The following is a 21,148-nucleotide window of genomic DNA, read 5'->3' as shown; positions in this document are numbered from 1 at the left end:
ATTAGGGCATGGATTTTGAAACTGGGGTTGTAATTTTTTTCAATCAATCTGCTTATGATGACAATCCTTCTGCTAATTGTAAATGCTGTAATATGTTAGTGGATCATTTTTTTTGTGTTAAATTATATTTTTAGTACATTTATTCTATGATTCATGCCAAAAACAGTAAATAATTTTATGTTTGTTATGTTATGAAAAATGCTTTGTACAAATTATACGAATGTATGCAGAAGAGAACATTAAATCAAATCAAATCAAATGGATGCATACATGTTGGAAAACCAACATAATCACAGATCTATGCAATTCATCACATGATGCCCTCGTGTTATCTGTTTTTAATAGGATGATTACTTATGAAGTGAAACCTAAATGTCAATTCATGTTTGAGTGATGTATTTTAAAAACAATGGGAGTATTAATCTTTGATGAAAGAAGTGTGTGACAATTCTCTTTCAATGACGATTGATATTCCTTATGGCACTTAATAACAAGATGTCATTCATTTTCTGAGATCTTTTCGCTTTTGGTTTTACTTTATTATTTTTGCAATGGTAATTATGGGTGGGGAATCAAACATCTTTTTGTTAATAACTAGTACTATTCAAATGCTGCTTTCTATTTTAGTGTTAAGTTCCTTAACTATTCAACTGTCCAGTATCTGGTATTCTTTTTCATAAATCATTGAACAAACTAACAGCATTTTGTGAAAGTAAAATTAGATTGATACTTAAAATTCAGAACAATAGGCTGTCAAATAATGATAGGAAGGGATAGTGCTGTTGTGCTAGGATGAAATCAAGGCCAGTCTTCCGTTACGAGGCCGTTGGAGAAAACCTTCTCCCATAGGCTTTGTACACGTTACTCAGCCCAAGGCCAGCACCAGCAAAATGTGGCCTTGAAGCCGGCCGTAAGGCCACATCCCTGCTGTTTTGCAACAGTATGAGTGTGTTTTATGTACACAATTTTACATGAAGATCCTTAGTGGTCAGTTCGGTTTTTTTTTGGTATACATTTAAGAATAAATGGAGTTTATTGTGCATGGTTTAGAACTAGGTGAAGCTCATTGTTTATGTTGTGTTTCCTGTAAAACCCACCCGTACTGCATGAATGCATTATCCAGGATGTCGTAAATTTTGTGCTTTTATTGAGCTTGACCTTCTCATATGACATCCTTTTAGCTGGTATGGTACATGTACATGTAACTTGAAAAAAACTGTGCAGCAAAAAAATACACTGGGGTTTAGAGCGAGGGGGGGGGGTGCTAGCTTTTCAGGAGGTATTCACTAATTCATATTGAAATTATTCAGTTGCTACTCAAACTGCTGATATCCTCACTTGATTATTTCTTTGGCTCAAAATGGCCAAAAATCTTACATATACAGTGTCCATCTTGAATTTTTTTTTTTAATGATTGCCTGTGTCAATTTCAAAATTGCCATGCAGGAAAATTAAGTACTGTTAAATAATTCAGAGGGACTTTGTAAAATCAGCAGAATTGAAAGAGAGATCAAGCTTGTTTAAAACTATTATTTTTTTATATGGTTCTTGTGGTTCACAATATTAATTGTGGCATCTGGCATAGTTTTCTTTTTCTTTGATTGATGGGTTTGAAAAAAAAAACACTTTCACTTCCTTGATCTATTTCAGAACCAGGAAGTGCTACATGTATGTGAAAATTCATATAAACAGCATCCGCAATATACATACGTTGTAAAATATGATGAGCTTACAAAATATGATATTGATAATAGGGTTAAAAACCAAAAAAAATTGTCCAATGTGAAGGATTACTACATGTATTCTTATTCAATATTAAATTATTCTAAATTTCCATTATGGCTCAAACAGATCAAAGGCCATCTCGGGGCCCTTTTCATAAAATGTGTTTACTTACAATTACGTTTTAAAACTTTCGAAATCCTTCAATCTGATTGGCTCTTTGTGAACTTGTTATAGATATTGTTATGTTAACAAGTTTTCATGAAATGGTTTTGACAAGTTACTGTCTAAATCATATTAAAGCTTATGATGTGCCTTTTTAAACTCAATAAACATATCAGAATTCCTTTTGGCTGACTTATTAATAAGGGTGTCAGGTCACATATGAAATTAATTCTATGCAGGCAAAAAAATAAAATAAAATATTTTCGGGGGCTACTGTTCACAGCTGACTCAACAAATTTCCAGCATTAGACAAGCTTTAACATTGCAATTAATGGGGAATTTCAAGGGCTCTTTTGGGCATTTTGGGGGCGAAATCACCTGGAGCCCCCATGTAATTTTTTTTCACTGACTCTATGTCTTTATAGGAGAATAGGTGAGCTAATGGACAGAGTGGAGCAGCTCAAAATGGCTTGCCAATCTTTCATCTCTGGCCCAGATTATGAGGTTGTGCTCAAAATGGATTCTTTGAAGGTATTGTGTCCTAAACATTTAGATGATTATGTAATGGAGACTGTGATACATTCATGTAAATAATATTTGTACATGTATATCATTGGTACTCCATATTTTCATATTCTAACAATATGATGGTTATGACAGTGTTTGCTCTACACTGTACCTGTATATGCACTAGATTTTGAGCACATAGATATTAAAGTCATTCATGATAAAATGAATGAATACAAGTACAAATAAATACAAATGAACAAGAAAGTGAAAACAAACCAACAACCAACCCCCACACAACAACTTGAATGTGTATTGAAAGATATTTTATCATGGAGTTTGACAAAAGTGGTCTTTTTCATGGTAATGTTTCATTTTGAACACATATTGATTGAAGGCATGGGGCTGTTAAGTTATGTTCTAAATGTAAAATTCTTTTTTTTTCTGGGAAGTGTATCAGACTGCCTAGCGTATACATGTACATGTATGCAAATTTGTGGCCATAAAACTTTTGATGTTTGAAGATCATATTTCCAAAGTGGAGAAAAAGCAATTGTTGTTATGATGAAAAAAGATTCTAATGTTTCTAAAACTGGAAAGATGAGAATACATATTTTTTGTGCTGGCCCATGGTTTAGTTTGGCATGTAACTTAAAACCCAGTATCATGTCCTTGTACAGATTTTACAGCTTTTTGCTTTTTTAAGTATGATTTTCCCAGTTTCAATAGAAAATATTTATAGAAAATGTAATACTGAAATAAATCATGAAATGTAATGATCAACCATGTTGTTTCAGTATCATTTTTCTTTATCATTGTTCTCTTAATATAGCGTGATGTAGACTCCTTCATTGCAGAGCTACCCAGTCATGACTTGAGTCCTTGTGCAAGGAATAATCTTGAGTGTGACCTACCTCAAGAGTTGCAAAGGGCCATAGCAGCTCATGGTGCAGTGATTGAATGCAAGGGTAGGTCTTTGATATGAATTTTATCGAAATAGATTTGATGTGATGTGATTTATTAAGATTCCATATTTGTCAAATAGTAACTTTTATTATTCCCATCCATTGCACTTTTACACACCTACACTGTACAGTTCCCCTTTATACAACACAACTATCTATCTTTTCTTTGTGCCATCGTAAACTGCATTTTTTGCAGCTTCACAATTCATACGGAACAAGCCTTTTTTTTAAAAGAATTTACCATATAAATGGTTGTACAGGGCTCTGTAGAAAGAAGAAGAGTAGTGATCGAGTGCTGTCAATTTAGAGATTTGGGGGATCTTAGCCCCCCCCCCTCCCACGACCATCACCCCCCCCCCCCCCCTCTTCTTCCTGTTCCCTAAACAAAATATATGGAAAAACACACAGATGAATACTCATATATGTAGAGGAAATTGATTAAAGGGATGGTCCGTATAAATAGAGTAAAATTCACAGAGCAAAATGCTGAAAATTTCATCAAAATCGGATAACAATAACAAATTTTTAAGTTTATCAATATTTTGTGAAAACAGTTATATGCACATTGTCATGAATATTCATTAGGTAGGCTGATGATGTCACATCCCCACTTTCTTTTTTTCATATGATATTACATGGAATCATAAATGTTTTATTTTTTTAAACATGTGTAAATGATGTGTCTCCATTATGATGTCATAAGTTGTGGCAATGAATAACTAATGCACTTAATCAGATGTTAATCCAGTTGTTTTAGTTCTTGGTAGAAAATTATTGAATAAACCTAATTTCATATAAAAAAATACAATAGAACAAGTAGGGATATGACATTATCATCCCACCTAATGAATATTCATAAAGACATGCCTAAAACTGTTTCACCGGAATAATGCAAATCTTTAAAATTCATTAACTTCATTATTTGTTATCCGATTTTGATCAAATTTTTAGCATTTAGCTTTGTGAATTTTACTCTATTTAATGAGATATAAATATCTCCAGTCTGGACCATCCCTTTAAATTAACACAGTGGTACACTTTTTACAATTTTTAATTCAATCTATTTAATGAATCCTAAAAGATTATGTGAGAGAGAAAGAAGGACTAAAGTACACTCTATATTGCTTGCATTTTATATTTTGTTGTTTTAATGTACAAATGTGCACATAATTTTGAGGTGGAATTGTATATTAAGTGTTTATCAATGTGTGTTAATAACTCAGATGATTTGTTTCATGAGATTACTTTTTTATCATATTTTCAAAGGGAGCATTATGAAGTGTGACTTTGAAACTAGCATCAAATATCATATCTGACACCTTGGACCTATATGTTATTTTGTTTAAATCAACTATAGATCCCGAGCGATTAGAAGACCCAAAGACAACCGAACCATCAGGGGCTAGCATACAGGACCAGGAACAGTCCCAACCAGTTACAGAGACCAGCTACTCTGGAGCTAGTGCGGATGAGGCTGAGGTAGTTGGTGTCCGATTGCAGAGCCCAGAGATAGCCGCTGCTCCCAGTCAGAGAAACAGACATTCCTCAACCAGGTATTGCTTTGAAAACTATCAGAAAATTTAGTTGTTTCTTTAGAGTCATAGATTGATGATGTGGAGGAGGATGTGGAGATTGGTGATGGTGATTAAGCGTATGGTTAGTGTGAGGTTGAAAAGGCTGCTGGAGGTGTTTCTGACAATGATGATTAAGGTGATGATGATGGTGAGGTGGTTATAATGGTAATGATAATTATGCTTATCCTGATAATGATGATTATTGTCTTGATGATTATGAAGATGATGATTATTATAATGCTGCTGTTGATGATGGGGATAATGAGGTGGTTAATGATAAGAATAATGGTGATTATGGTTGATAGCAGTAATTATAATTATGATTGTCTTGATGGTGATGATTATCATGATAATAATTATGAAGATGATGATTATGGTGATGATCACGACAATGATAAGTATGATGGTAATGGTGATTATAATGATGATGATGATAATTATGAAGATGATGGTATTGATAGTGATGATGATGATGATGATAATGATGATGATGATGATGATGATGATATGCATGCTAGAAAATGCCAGGGTTGCCAATGAGGAAGAATAAAAGCTGATCAAATAATGCCTGAAATAATTTACTGAGTCCAAAAATTAAAATAATATCTCAAGGATCCATATTATTATCATTATGACTGTGTGTTTGTACAAGATTTTTGCAAAATTTCCTGACAGTAAAAAAGGAAGTAATGTAACTGCTTATAATTCAAGCCGATTCGCATTGCATGCAATATTCTATTTTCATAACTGATCATGCTCTCCTGTGAAAAACCCAGTTTGCTTGTGCATGATTCCTTTTGATTTATAAAGGAATATTTACAATATTATTTCATTTATTGGTCTCCACAAATCTCCACAAATTCAAACATACACCTGTAAGCAATGAAGCAAGTACATACATATATCTTTGGTGGGAGGATCATAAAAAGCAAGGCATGTTGGAGCTCAGTAGATAGATTTTGAACCACAAGGTCTGCGGTTCATTTCCTACTACAGCACTTCTTTTCTTTGGCAAGGCATTTATCTTCATGCATCACTCTCCACCCAGGGGAAGTATTGGTGCCCAGTAGGGAGGAATTCCTTGAATGCTTCAGTGTAAGGTCAGGGTAGTCATGCTAAATACTGGATGATACATTGGTTTGCAGCGCATACAAACATGGTATTAATGTTGTATATTATGTTATTATTATTATTAGAAATACTATTCATGGAACTAATCCTCACAAATGAAAATATGTTAATGTGTCATAAGAGAGAAATTCATTAATGGTATATTTAATGCACAGAGCTCTGGGCTTTCTTTCCTGACATATATTTATAACAGCTTTTGAAAGTATTTTTTTTTCTTGTAGATCACTTTATCAGCTCACATTAGTTTTGAGAATCACTTTCGTTGGTGGCTTTAGTTCACTTCCTGGAATATTACATGATAAATGTATCGCACCTCTCAATCGCACCTCTCAATCAAAATCATGGGGAATTCTATCTTCTGCTGTCATGAAATTTGAGACATGTGATTTCTCTACTCTAAACACAAGGGATAAATATCCAACAGATTCCCACTTGGCACCAGCGTGATAATCCTAATTGTGTTGTTGTAATTTATCCTCTATTATCATCATGCCAGTTTAAGGAACATGAAATAAATGAATCACTGTACTGCTCTGAGAACCAAAAAAATCTTTCCAAAGATGTTGGAAAGCCAGGGCCCCGTAACACAAAGCTTAGCAATGAATAGCAAATATGAAAGAACACTTCTGATTGGTTCCTGGTTGGTATGTTGCGCCAAATGCATGTGTAAAATTGATCTTGATTGGTCAGTTCATTTTTGTCTCACCTGCATAGTAGAGTGAGACTATAGGCGCTGTTTTTCCGACGGCGACGGCGGCGTCAACATCAAATCTTAACCGCTCCACTTGTTGATAGTGATTGATCGCTAATGTTTGTGTTACGGAGCCCCGATAACCCTTTCCTGAGTTTGCTGCATAAAATCTCTCTCTCTTTCTCCAGGGTTGCAATATGATAGTTTCTGTTTTTAGCTATTAAGGGTACTACTTTTTTTCAATTGCGTGACGAGACATGCTCAAAACTATTATTTTCATTTTTTTCATAATTCATCTCTTGTTTATGTCTAAGAGATTTTGTTTCACTATCAATCTCTGCATGATTGTATTTTTTGTATGAATTTCCTTGTGAGTGAGGTTCAACAATGAATAGTGTATTGTGTTCAGTGAGGTTCAATAATGAATAGTGTATTGTGTTCAGTGAGGTTCAATAATGAATAGCGTATTATGTTCAGTGGAAATGAATGATATGTCTTTTGTATTGCAATTATTGTTCATTTTCATGGGGGTCATAAAGATGTAAGTATGTTGGGCACAACTTTCCAAGTAATATTTCCCAAATTTTCATTGTTTAACGTGAAGTCATTGCATCTACTGTATAGTTGCAATATTGCTCTTGCAACATGTATTTTGGTAATCTAAGGATCATATTGATTTTCATAGGTTGAATTCATTATCAATTTTATTTCTACTCATGAAAAAAAGATAGTTTGCATCTTTCTTTCTCAAAGCGTTTGTTTATGATATACTATTTTTGATATCAGAAAACTAATTCAAAGCTTAAAACTGAATGATTTTGAGATTTCACATGTTTTAAAGGGGGAATTCCAACCAATGTCTTGTTGGTTTTGATAAAACAAGCTGATGGGAGAAAAAAACCCATAAAAATACAAAAAAGTCCTCTGAAGAAATACACATCTTATGTTGTATGTTTTTAATGAAAATTTGTGATGTCACAGAACTCTCCCTTGCATCCGTGTAATGTTCTATGTAGATGATGCCATTTTTTTCTTGTCTAGACCAAGGCAAAGACTCCAGAGACCCGATGTCATCATCTTTGACAGTGTAGGAGACCTGGATGAGATCGATCCATCTGTATGTCAAGTGCGCCCTCTATGCCAATGCCATGGTGATGGCAGTCGCGGGAGATGTGACTTGTTTGTGCACAGCGGCAGACGCAGACTGGGAGAACGAGATACCAGCCAAAATGAAGAGGGTAATATTCTTAATATAATTAATTTATTTCATTTGTTATTGATTTTTTTAATTTGTTAGCAATATGATAAATGCCAAAGAGGATCTTCATAGTTCAACATGTACCTGTTTATTAGTTGTGCACTGAAAAAAAAACTTTTAAAGTCCCATCTTGTGTTCTAGTGAAATATAAAAATATTATGTTCAAAATGATTATGCTGGTATATTGTGTCCATTTTCATCTAATCAACTTGATAACAGGGCCCCTGTTGTATATTAAAAATCTTGCATAAATATTGAAAACTGAAGACTTAGGGAGTTATTTCTTTTAGATACAAAAGAAGGAAATCATCAGCAAATATAAAATTCTAATTAACACAAAGCAAGATAATGATTTATGAAACATATAAAGCATTCAAATTCTACTTCATTTCAGCTATGGCATATGCCTTTTGAAGAAAACTTTGAATACTTAAGTACCCAGTGTCTGTAATCAGTCCTTACATTGTCAGCAGGATCAATTCCTGACTGCCAGATATAGATGGGATGTATAGAACAGCACTGCTTTCATTTGTTTAGTAGAGTTGAAAACACTCTATTCATGAGAGATAATGGAAAATAAATTTTGTATTGTCCACTTGTGCTCCACAGACTTGTATCGTGTCATTCCTTTGGAAGGGGGGTGGGTAAAAAGAACAACACCATGGTAATATAGCGGGGTGGAAAAAAGCTGTGCCGCTACACTAATAAAGAAATAATTTGTGCCCTTAGGATGAAAAGTTGGTATAAAAAGTTTTCAAATAGTCCTTACCTTTTTGATCGACATCACTCCCAAGGTATTTCTCATTTGAATAGAGGCAAATTATTATTCACACTTGCATAGGTCTCTCGGTAAATGTCCTCACATGAAAGAAATTTGATACATGAATAGATTTAATAGAGTGGATGAATGACTGCCTTGTATCTCAAAACTGGAAACTATTTAACACAGACACGCACTCATCTGAGTGAAATCGCACGAATGAACAGATTTTGAGAACGAACCCATATATAATGAACAGCGGACGCTGAATTATGGAGTGTATGCCAAATTAAATGAAGCGTGCGTACGTTCCAGAAAATTCTCGCTCGGCTGTGCGCATTGCGCATACACAATGAATTCCTTGGTACATATTCTGAAAGCACTGTCCCTTCCAAGTAATAGAAAAAAAGGGGGATAAATAGGTACTCGGAAAAAGGGTGGAGTGAAAGCCAAAGACTTTTTTAATCGTTTTCTATTGTCTTTTTCTAAATGATAGATCGGGGGGGGGGGGGGTACACAGCAGATGGTTTCAAACCGCCTCGATCATAAGAATCCCCATTGAATTAAGAGAACTTTTTTAGGCTAAAAAATACCCATTGATAATTCCTGCATTCACACCGCCCCGAAACATACCCTTCGAGATAAGTTCCTGAAGTTACGAGCATGCGCGGTATATGGTCTGATAAGCAAGCAAGGCGCGAGATTCAAAATCACTCGCTCAGCAGCCACCCATTGCGCCCGTGCAGAACTACACGCTGTGCTTAAAGTTCCCGTAAATTGCTTTCACATTGCCAAAATACCTGCGACCTTGGAAAAATCCCCGCGAAAGTTCTCGTAATTTTGACAAGTGGGTATTTTCTTTCGGGGAGATTACACGTAATTTGCTTTCACATTGTCAATATTACCTGGTATTTTGAAAATACCTGGAACTGACGAACTTCGAGGCGGTCTGAAACTACCTAGCCTCTACCCCCCCCCCCCTCCCGAATGGATCTGAATAAATTTATCTGAATATTCATAACAGCTTTATCTATTGTGTACCCCCTTCATAATGAAAGTTGTTTCCTCACATAAAGGGCAAATCCGTATTGTATTCTAACATAATTTATATAAATGCATTTCGTTCAGGAAAAATTTATTAATTTTTAGTTATTCATTTGAATTTGAACATCATTTGGAAGATGAAGGTGAATGCTTATATTGTGGTTATGTCTGTAATTCTTGTAATTCTGATTGAAACTTTGATCAGCAAGTGTGTCTCCACGCAAAGACTAGCACATACAAAACTTGAGCGAGAGGGCCTTCAGTACACAAGGCATGAGTAGGCTGCACATTCAGACCCTTAACTCTAGTGGAGGGTTTGCACAGCAGACTAGTCTTTAGGGGCATTGCATGCAACTTGTAATCAATTGTAAGTTTGTTTTTTTATTGGAAATTCAATCATAAGACTTTCCAATAACTCCTATACAGCATGTGCAATTGATTGTTATGGTAAAATTTGACCTTTGATCAATTGTGAGTTTGCATTTTAATTGCAAATAGGTTTGTTTGTCTATGAGAAAAAAATGCCCCCAATGTCCTGTGGGTTTACATAATGCTTTCTTTGATATCAAGATGAATTTTCCATGTACTTTCAACAGACACCTTTCAAGACGTGAGTGATGCGAGCTCTGACACTTCCTCCTCCTCCGCTGCTAGCCCTGACTTCAGCGACATTAGTGACCTGGAGCTTGACCTTCCATTGCGGACGGCCTGGTCAAACCTTGGAGGCTGGTCATCACCGAATGTCAACCCCTCCCCATTCTGCCAGGAAGGAGAGAGGAGTACGACGGCGGGAGAGACGCCGGTCAGGGTATCTGTCAGGGAGGTCGTGGCCGAGATGGAGAGAGGACAGAATTCCGGGGAAGCTGCAGAGGGTGGAGCCGTTGGAGGACAGGCTCAGGACACTAACTTGTCTTCTGGTAGGTACCAGGGTAGTTTTTTTATTATTCAGCCTATTAAAGGGATGGTCCAGGCTGAAAATATTTATATCTTAATACATAGAGTAGAACTCACTGAACAAAATGTCGAAAATTTCATCAAAATTGGATAACAAATAATAAAGTTATTGAAGTTTAGCAATATTTTGTGAAAACAGTCGTCATGAATATTCATTAGGTGGGCTGATGATGTCACATCTCCACGTTTCGTTTTCTTATGTTATTACATAAAATCATAATTTTTTCATTATTTCATACTTGCGTGAATAGTATGTCTCCTTTATAATGAAATAAGTTGCAGCAATAAATATCTAATGCACTAAATCAGTTGTCAATCAAATTTTTCTAGTTCTTGGAGGAAAAAGTTTGACTAAACCTAATTTCAAATAATAATATACAAAAGAACAAGTGGGGATGTGACATCATCAGCCTACCTAATGAATATTCATGACGACTGTTTTCACAAAATATTGCTTAACTTTGAAATTCAATAACTTTGTTATTTGTTACCCGATTTTGATGAATTTTTCGGCATTTTGCTCAGTGAATTCTAGTCTATTTATTATGCTATAAATACTTTCAGCCCGGACCATCCCTTTAAATAGACATGCCTAACAAAACTTTATTCTATGCTATGAATATCCTTAAAGAGAAAATAACTAAATAAAATGAATGTAATTGCTCTTACAATTCTACTTATAGAAAACAGTAGTCAGAGATGCCAGTCTTCATGTATATCCCTGACTTATGGCCCTGACAACTGCTCATTTCAGTCCTTTCAGGCTTTATATTGTACAGAACATATGGGTTTTAATGTGTTCTTGGGGGGATGTTTTATACAGCTGTTTGTATGTTAAGAGCGACTTTAAGAACGACTGATGAACCTTTCTTACATGCTAAATAATCACCAATGAACATTTAAACATGAATATCATTTTCCACAAGAAAGGATTGCCAATCATTCTTACCCTTTCTAGGCCGGGGTATTTTGGGAGTTCATATGGCCGGGGGGGGGGGGCCTCCCAGGCCCCCCTTGAGATCTCGGCCATCGACCGCGGGATCGCGCCAAAAATTGGCATGCAGGTTGTCTGGGATATAATCTACAAAATTGTATAGTAATTTATTTCATGCGAATTGTTATTAAAGGGGAATCCAGCCTTGGCCATAAAATGTTGTGTTGGGAAGGAGAAAAATAAATCAAACAGAATGGTGAAAGTTTGAAAGAAATTGGTCAAGCAATAAGAAAGTTATAGCTGCTTTAAAATTGAGATCACTAATACTATGTAGATTTCAAATTGGCAACTGGGTAAGTAAATTATGACAGGGGGCAAGGACAACTTTCCCATAGGCCATGTACTTTATTATCAGGGATTTGTGGTTTTCTCCTAAGTACCCATTCCCCTAGGGCAGTAATCTGAATATAACCCAGGTAGTATATTGTTTTATGTCCTCATGAAAGAAAAATATAATTTGAAATAAAACTTTTGGGAAAAATGAAATTTTAGCCATAATATGTATTGGAGTAAAGGGAAGAGTAGTCCTTGCCTTACATCACTATGACATCCCATATGCGGCCAATTTGAAGTCTCCATGGGTCTAGTGATTACCAATATTTACAACTTTTAAAAATTCATAACTTTCTTGTTGTTTGTCCAATATTGTTCAAACTTTCACCTATCAACTTGTCTGATTTTTCTTTTCCTTATAAAAACAAGTTTTTATTTGGGTTGGATTCCCCTTTAAGTAATTATGCTAATTTATGCGTAATTAGTATGCAAAATCATACTTTTTCCTCTAACTCCATAAATAAAGCTCCAAATGTTCTAATTTTTGGCATAGAAACTCTTTGTGGTGTTGTATATCAGATCAATTTCTTATGTATTTTATTGTTTTTTGCAATTTCTTATGTATTTCTTTGTTTTTCATTGTTTTTTCAATGAAATTCATTGGGGACTCTCCTAAGATCATAAACAGCGTAAAATACACACATTTAGACCAGCGAAACTAAAAATAATCATACATTTATGATTTTTGGTTGAAAACACAATTTACATTGACTTTGTACACGAAATCACATTTTGGAGCAATTTTTGGTCTGACATGCACTTACATAATGTTGCGTAATTTCGGAACCGCGTACCCGGGTGACGCAAAATTGGTCTCAAAAGTTGCGCAAGACTTGAAAGTAAAAAGTCAGCGAGCAGCGTGGTCAAAAAATTTTGCGCAGCGAAAATATCAGGCGACTCGTTGAGGGGGGGCTCGGAGGCCCCCCGCCTAGATAGGGTTACAGTTACTCTAATACTAACAGCTTTATGAAACAGCCCCCTGTCTTCTTTTCAGGCCCAGTGAACAAAAGTAACATGCATCCCTAGGTGGTGTTTCATAAAGCTGTTTGTAAAGTCATGCGCACAACTTTAAGAATGACTGGATCATGTTCTTAGGAGCTAAATCAGCAATATAAGAACATATCATTTAGCAAAAGAAAGGGTCACCAGGCGTGCTTGGAGTCATTTGAAACTTGCAAAATTACACAAATTCAGTGATTGGATATCAGAAAGCGACATACAAAGATTATAACCTGAAATTTTCAGCATATTACATGCTTTAAACTATGTTTTATATATGAAAGAAAAGAAGACACAATTTATTTTCATTGGGCACCCAATCAATATAAATGTTTATGTAATATCACAAAATATATCCTGTAAAACAGAGCAAACACATTCATATAATCTAGAAATGAATTGAAATAGGGATAAACACAATTTAGGATGATTTGCCAAAGCTAAAGGCAGGCTTTAAAGGTTAAAGACAGAAGTTGCAGCAAACAATAGTTTCATAAGAAAGTCTTTTTAAATCAAGGTTAATTTTCAAAATATTACTATACATCTAAATCTGGTACATTAAGGTAAACTTATTTTTGTAAATTCAAGAAATCTTAGCTCAAAATTGATCATTCTGATGATCACTAACACAGAAAAGCATATGTGGGACAGTGTATTAATATTGCTTCGAAAAATACCTGACATTTGATGGAATTCCATGCTCATTTTGCTCATTTCTCAGCAATTACATATTTCCTTCCAGACCTATTTGGCACATATTTTTCTATTTAAACATACAAACACTTTGGTGGTAATTTCATTTGATTCTGTTCGAACTCATGAGATCGTTACCACAACTGGTATTTATCTTTAAAGCCATTCTAATGCTTTGGTAATGGATCAATATTAATAGTGAACTGTACTCGCATACGAGAGTGGAAGGAAAAAGTGTCTTTAAACTTGTAATTTCCAAAGCAAAAGTCGATTTTGGCTTGGATAATACAAGTTAGACACAGTGTCTTGCAAATCATCACACAGTTATCGGAGATATAAATAAAAAATAGCAAAATAGGGAAATGGATCGGCCCTCAAAAAAAGCAAAGTGATGTCAAAGCCATGTAATTAATCCTTATCTAGCTTGTCTTAATGGGTTTTGTTTTATTTCCCAAGCAATTATTTTGCTGGTAATGATTACAAGTAATTTATGCCCCATCACTTTCGATGATCATCCCACATTACTCCCACGATATCAAAACCCATACGTGGTTTCCTGTATTTGAAGGACATGCATGATATTATTTTTAAAATCCCAGATATACTCAAGAGGCTGATCATCCTTATTTATCTTCCTTGAAGAAATATTTGATGTTAGGATTGGTACTTGAATCATCATTGATGAACTTGTAAATCTTAACTGTGCTTTCAGTATCGTGTTATTAAAGGGAAATTGTATTCAAACAATAATACTCATCATGTTATTTTCTTATTAAGGGGAAGTCCATGCCAACATGTACAAAAAGAGATAAACTAAATCTTAATGCTGTAAATTCCATCAGAATCTGATGAAAAGTAAGAATGTTACATGGCATGTCAAAGTTTTGCCTTAATAATTTAACATTGTCAGTTATATGCACAACCTAGTTGATATGCAAATGAGGGAACTGATGTCACCCACTCATTTTTTCTTTCATATTTAATAATATGAATTATGATTTGTTTTGCCTCATGGTAATGTAAAAGTAAGTATGTTTCCCCCCTAAACGTGTAGAATAGTTATATAGTTGAACCTGTTATGGAAAGTTTCTTTATTGTCAAATCTGCAAAGAATGATATATTTTATAATTCAGACAATAAAATATAAAAGAAATAATAAAGAGTGTGACATCAACTTTCTCATTTGCATATGACCAAAATGCATATACTAGTAACTGTTTTGTGCAAACTAAGCAAACTTTATTTCAAATGTCTTAATTTTCTTAGTAAACATCCAATTTTGATGATATTTCAGTGTTACCTTGATAAAAACCAGACATTCACAAAACACACTGCAATGGTTATATTCCCCCTTGAAAATTTCCAATCATACAAGCATAAATTAATTTTCTGTATGACCACAAAGCAGTGGGAAATATAGTTTCTTGTCATGTCCAATGTGCATTTAATAAGCTTGAGGAGGAAATAGTGCTAGTTCCTTCTTACATCACTGGTAAGCTTTGGTTTTGTATTTCAGATGAAGTGATGCCAAGAAATCCTGATAGAAGCCAAGATGGTACCACGGACACAGGATGTATACTGACCTCTAATGGCCATGTCCATCCAAAGTAAGAACCTGCTTCACCACAATCCTGTGGTTTTTATAAGTATCTTATATTTGGTTGAAGATTGTCTTGAAAGGGCAATGATCCTTTTGAGAAATTCAGGAATTGTTATTTAAAGAGAACATTCTTTCATGTGAGAATATTAACAGTAGACAGGCTGCTTGAGAACAGACTAGTGCACCAGTGTTGACTGATGCTACCACTCACCAGTTTATTGCAGTCCAGTTACTCCAGTAGACTGGTGAAATAAAGAAATACGTAACAAATTCACAGACTTTGACAATTAACCAGCTTAAGAACTATATTCCATGAAAGTTTCATATGATGTTATTAAGAAGGACTACAGGACTGAGATTTCCATGCATTCCATTGCTGGAATGTATCTACCTGTAATCATATGATATTGTTGCATTTGGTTCCAGTAATTCAATAATTCTTCCCTTCAGATTCAGATTTTATTTCCAACGGAACATAAAAAAAATAATACAAATTATTTTCATACATTTATAACAAACGTTCACACTACAAATCATTGTCATTATGAACAACATCGATGATAAAGATATTTACATGATATGGTACATTTTGTAGACAAATTATAGTACATTATTTAAATAGAAAAAAGGTATCTCTGGAAATTGGAGAATAATTCCAGCCCTGAGATAGAGCTATAACTCTGTATAAGTGATTGGAATTAGAGAATTTAGATTTCAATATCTTTGTGTTTTACTTCTTCATATCTCAGATCAAACGTGGAACCAAAATGCTCAGTATTCAACTGCTCATCTCAGGCAGCCACTGCTGTTTACGTCCGTTGTAAGCATTGCAACAGAGTCTTCTGTCAGAGCTGTGTCCATCATTCCTCAAGCGCTCGTCGCTGCTACAAACGTCCTCGCGGTCATAGCTTCGTTCTCATCCCGCATTCATCATCTCAAGCCCACTCCTCCAACAACAACAACAGCAACTGTGATGCCCCTCCGGCGGTCGTTTCTTGGGGAAGTCACCGACATCGAAGGCATCACCACCCTGGCTACCATCACCACCATCATCATGCTGGTAGTCGGCATCATCAGCATCACTCCTCATCTCGACGTCACCATCATCATCAGCACTCGTCACATCACCATGACAACCAGGAATACTCCCAGCATCAGCACCTGCGGAGAGACTTCCGTCGTAGCAGGAGTAGAGGTCAGCATAGGTCGGGAGGTCATCAGGAGTTTGAGGATGGTCATGTCAGAGTGCAGAGGGAAGGGAATCATTCTCGAGCGATGGAAAGATTCTTTGAAGATCTGATCATCTAAATGCTCCTTCAATTTGAAGGCAAATTATATTATATAGGAGATGAGCTTATTTGATAGATACTTTGAAGAATGAAGATGAAGTCTTATTTTCATCTGAACATTTTATTGATTTATTGTTTTGCACATTTATCATTAATTTAATCATCTATTCATCTTTTTTTTATTTATTTATTTATATATTTATTTATTAATATATTGTCTTGTTATTTAAAATCCAACAGGACAGTTCTGTCAAGGTATGAAGTACTGTTATATTTGAGGCCGTGTGTAACATATGAAAGACTTACACATATGTGAGAAACCTCATAAATGGTGAATACTATTCATTGAATATTGGTAAACAACATAGCTTTATCATATAGAGTACTGTAAAATGAATTGACATTGATCGCATTCAGGGACAAGCTAAATAGGTAAATCATGAGTTCTACTTTATATACTATAATTATTATCGATTGAGTTCATTTTTTTATATTTAAAAATACAAAATAATTATTACACAATAAACCCAAAAGCAAAACAGAAATGAAATTTGAAAGGAAATGATTCAGAATTATACCAATGAATAAAGATTCAGTGTAGATCTTATGTAGTATCACAATAGTGACTATGACAAAGAATTTGTAGGTCAAGAGAATTGACCCTGTTATTTCAACCAAGTGTGTTAAAAGACGACCTGTCTCCATAGAGTTCATTTTGCCTAATGAATATGGACCCTGTCCGCAAAGATCATTTTTATGGAATTCTTTTACATAGGCGTTGAAAGAAAATACCTGATAAGGAACATGATAATTTCAGTAATGATAAAATAAGTGATGCAGCTTTTTATCTCAGTTAGGCAAGCACTGACATTTTCCTCCTAGTTCCACCCATGCCTTAATTTGGTTTGTCATTACCATTGGCTCCTTAACCCTAATTCTCCCGGGGGGGGGGGGCATCATGGCCCCCCTCGACAATTTTCGCGATATATCTGCTGCGCAAATTTTTTTGACCTCTTTGCTCACAGACTTTTTTACTTTCAAGTCTCGCGCAAATTTTGAGACCAAATTTGTGACGCCCGGGTACGCGGTTACGACATTGCGCAACATTATGTAAGTGCATGTCAGACCCCAAATTGCTCATAAACATGATTTCATGTACAAATCCAATGCAGATTGTGTATTAGCCAAAATTAATAAATGTATCATTATTTCTACTTTTACTGATTAAACTAAATTAATTTTGCCTTGTTTATGATCAGAATTAAGTCTGGAACGATTTCCATTGAAAAAACAATAAAAAAACAAAAAGTAAAAAAACAAAGAAATACATAAGAAATTTTTAAAAAAATCAAATACATAAGAAATCGGTCTTGGTACCAGAATTTTTTCATTCAAAATTGTTAGGAATGCTATTAAGAATCTTTTCACCAAAAAATATCATTTTAGGAGCTTTATTTAGTGAATCAGAGCAAAAAGTATGATTTCATGAATAAATTAGCATAATTAATTCATATAAAATAAAAATATATAAAATCAGTGAAATTTACCAATGCAACTGCGTAGATTACGTCATTCTCTACCATCATGCAAATTTTCGTTGTGATCGTGCAATCCGCGGCTGAGATCGTAAGGAATGACAAGAATAAAAATACCCCGGGAGATTTAGGGTTAAACACCCCCCCCCCCCCTTGTTTCAGTGAAATTATAAATTATGTCATACCTACTCTATTTATTTTGATTAGCAATTTATAATCTGTAAGATGAAATTTTTGTAAATGTCCTAGCTTTACTCATTCTGTAAGTCTACTTAAATTTCCTATACTATATGCAACCCTTGCTACGCAAGAATAGACAGATCATGAATAGAATATCACATGAATATTTTAGATATGTTACTATACAAATAAATTTATATGCCAATATATTAGCGTACGCAGGTGTTTTTCCAAAGACAACCTCAATTGGGTTTCACTATCAGACACAACCCGTCAAGTAATTCATGTAAATTGCTACTAAAAGCCTATTATTTTGCTGGGGTTGAAATTACTTAATGAGAATTTCTTTCAATCAAATCAGGGGCCCATTTCATGAAACTTGTCTTAACAAATTTGTGATAAGCTACTGATATCATTCAATTTGATATTAAAATTGTTATAGAAGTTATGGAATAAATTGAAATTTGTCTTATAATTCTATAATGTTATTCAAAATAAATAGTAAGTGTATGCCATCATCAGCTCTCTCATTTTTATTCAGCCCTGTTGCGATTTTACTATTTTTTGTGAAATTAAGCAAAACTTTTAAATGTGATAACCATGTAACTTTACTTCGTAGTGTGATGAAAATTTCCAGATTTTATTCAAATCAACTAATTCAGGTTGAATTGGCCTTTTACTATCAAGAGATAATGAGAGGTGACATGTTTAAGATTAAGAAGCTTGCCATACTGTCTGTACATTTCCTTTTATTATAAATATCATATCTGGACTGCTATGAGAGACATAGTTGTTTCTAGAGGCTCAAGGGGACTGCATTTTGACTATCCCAGAGGGCTTTTGCCGAGGGCATGGTTTGGCTGATGTGGTACACATGTACCGAAAGCAACAAACATATCATAGCAATCCATACATCTTTTACGAACCAAATTAATGTTTAGGTTTAGTTTAGACCTGAAAAATAGTTTACTAGGTAAGATCTTTTGCATTTAGTGGAATAGCTTTATTAGATCTGAACTGTAATGTTAAATCTAAATCTAGGCTAACCTAAAAGATAGTTAGCCTATTAAACTTTATCTTGTATACATTAGACTTACGTTAACTTTTAAACACTCTTGGTGCCTTTTGCAAGCCTTGATAATTGACATCTAAGGCTGGTAGAACGAAAAAAAGAAAATGTTTTTTTTTTTTTTACAATATCCAATGAAATATTGAGGATAGAACAAACAGAAGTAAAGACTTTGTATTCGATAGGCAATCTTTGTTACTACATGTAGGCATGTGTTTATAAAAAGTGTTTGGGTGTTCAAGTTGGTTAACAATGATTAATTTACGATGTCATTGTGCTGTCTATTTCTACATCTGCAAAGCAATCTGATGAATAAAGCAACTTTTTACATGTCATCAGTGGGGATCTAGCTGGGGAAAAATTTAACTATTTCTTTTACTAGGTGGCAGTGGTCATAAATCTTTTTAACTATGCCTGTTTCCCCTCGGTAACCTCCACAGTTTGTTGCTTTGCAGGCATGGTCAGATACATGACCCCATGTTTTAACAATCACTGGATTATTTAACATTCATAAAGAGAAGTTTATAACCTATTCTATAAAAATGAAACACACCAACTGCCTTATCAATGTATTTCCTTTAGTATATATATATATCAATGTGAGTACAAACAAACTATATTCAGGTTGGAATCCATGCTTATTTTTAAGATATCAGTAAAGCTTCAGCTCCTATCTTTCTCTCTGTATTAAAGATGTTTATTCATTGTAGTTGGTTTTGTTGATATCATCCTGTTGAAAAAAATACACCTTGTTGTCTTGTGTGTGAACTGTAAATATAATGAATAATGTGTTTCCCCTTCCGATTAATATTTTGGTGATGGTTATTGAAAAGGATTTAATAGAGAACTGCATGCATGTTATGTATAAGTAGCAAATTCTCTGTATATCTTTGTTGATGCTATTGAGATATATGATTTGTAATTAAAACAAGTTGACTGTTTAGTTAAGTATCTATTTGTGAAAAGCTAAGTTCATTCAGAAGGAGCCAGGCTGAAAGCTGAAGCCTTATTTGTGTTAACTCATAGCTGGTAATGAATCTAGTAGATATAGGGCTGTTCATTCTCCGCTATACCATATTGTTTTTTAAAGTCATACTTTAAATTTCTGTGTACTTGACCATGCAACACTTTCATGAAACTGATTTACATATAGATGTTGTAATAGACTGTAGTGGATCTCTATTTGATGTTACAATTCGTATTTCAATGCAATAATGCATTTCTTCGATATAACCAAACTAACGTTCATCTACCAAATTCTTTCAAAACAAGAATATTTGACAAAAGTGCCGATCAGTGTCTAGAGCAGGTTATCTTCATGACGCTTGGTATTTATAAACTTACAGTTTGTATACTGTATGTATCTTGTGATGGTATTATTCCTTTCAGATTAAAATGTATTGTATTAATCTTGGATTAACTTTCTTTACTGGAGTGATGATTAAACACTGCTGTACACTAGACTTACAATCAGTTTGTATTCAAGTTGCTATTTTTTCTTCATACTTATACTTGGCCGGCTATGGGAGAGTGAATGTTAATATTTGCTTGTAAGGGGAGGGGGGGATGCGTAGCAGAGTTGATATGAATTGGTTTGCACTGGATCGTGCTTGGTTGATGGCAGATGAAAATGTATCAAAACTAATTGACCATAGCTGCTAATGTGAATGGGTTTCTCCTTGCTT

The 21,148-nt window shown here is 34.5% G+C and overlaps 1 protein-coding gene across 3 annotated transcripts in view; it reads left to right on the top strand.

Annotated features, from left to right (window-relative positions):
• Positions 1-20,933, top strand: part of LOC129261089 (uncharacterized) — a 37,150-nt gene extending 16,217 nt beyond the window's left edge. For all 3 annotated transcript variants that reach the window (XM_064099244.1, XM_064099245.1, XM_054899131.2), the window contains exons 7-13: positions 2,313-2,418; positions 3,227-3,362; positions 4,717-4,912; positions 7,797-7,993; positions 10,414-10,734; positions 15,307-15,397; positions 16,140-20,933. In XM_064099244.1, the coding sequence (XP_063955314.1) occupies positions 2,313-2,418; positions 3,227-3,362; positions 4,717-4,912; positions 7,797-7,993; positions 10,414-10,734; positions 15,307-15,397; positions 16,140-16,698 (1,606 nt within the window). In that variant the 3' untranslated portion in view covers positions 16,699-20,933. The remainder of the gene's footprint in view (positions 1-2,312; positions 2,419-3,226; positions 3,363-4,716; positions 4,913-7,796; positions 7,994-10,413; positions 10,735-15,306; positions 15,398-16,139) is intronic.
• The last annotated feature ends 215 nt before the right edge of the window (positions 20,934-21,148 follow it).

The sequence above is a fragment of the Lytechinus pictus genome, chromosome 5 (assembly GCF_037042905.1).
Source record: "Lytechinus pictus isolate F3 Inbred chromosome 5, Lp3.0, whole genome shotgun sequence".
NCBI classification, from domain to species: Eukaryota; Metazoa; Echinodermata; class Echinoidea; order Temnopleuroida; family Toxopneustidae; genus Lytechinus; species Lytechinus pictus.
Note: the sequence above shows the minus strand (reverse complement) of the source record. Positions and strands in the feature narration are given on the sequence as shown.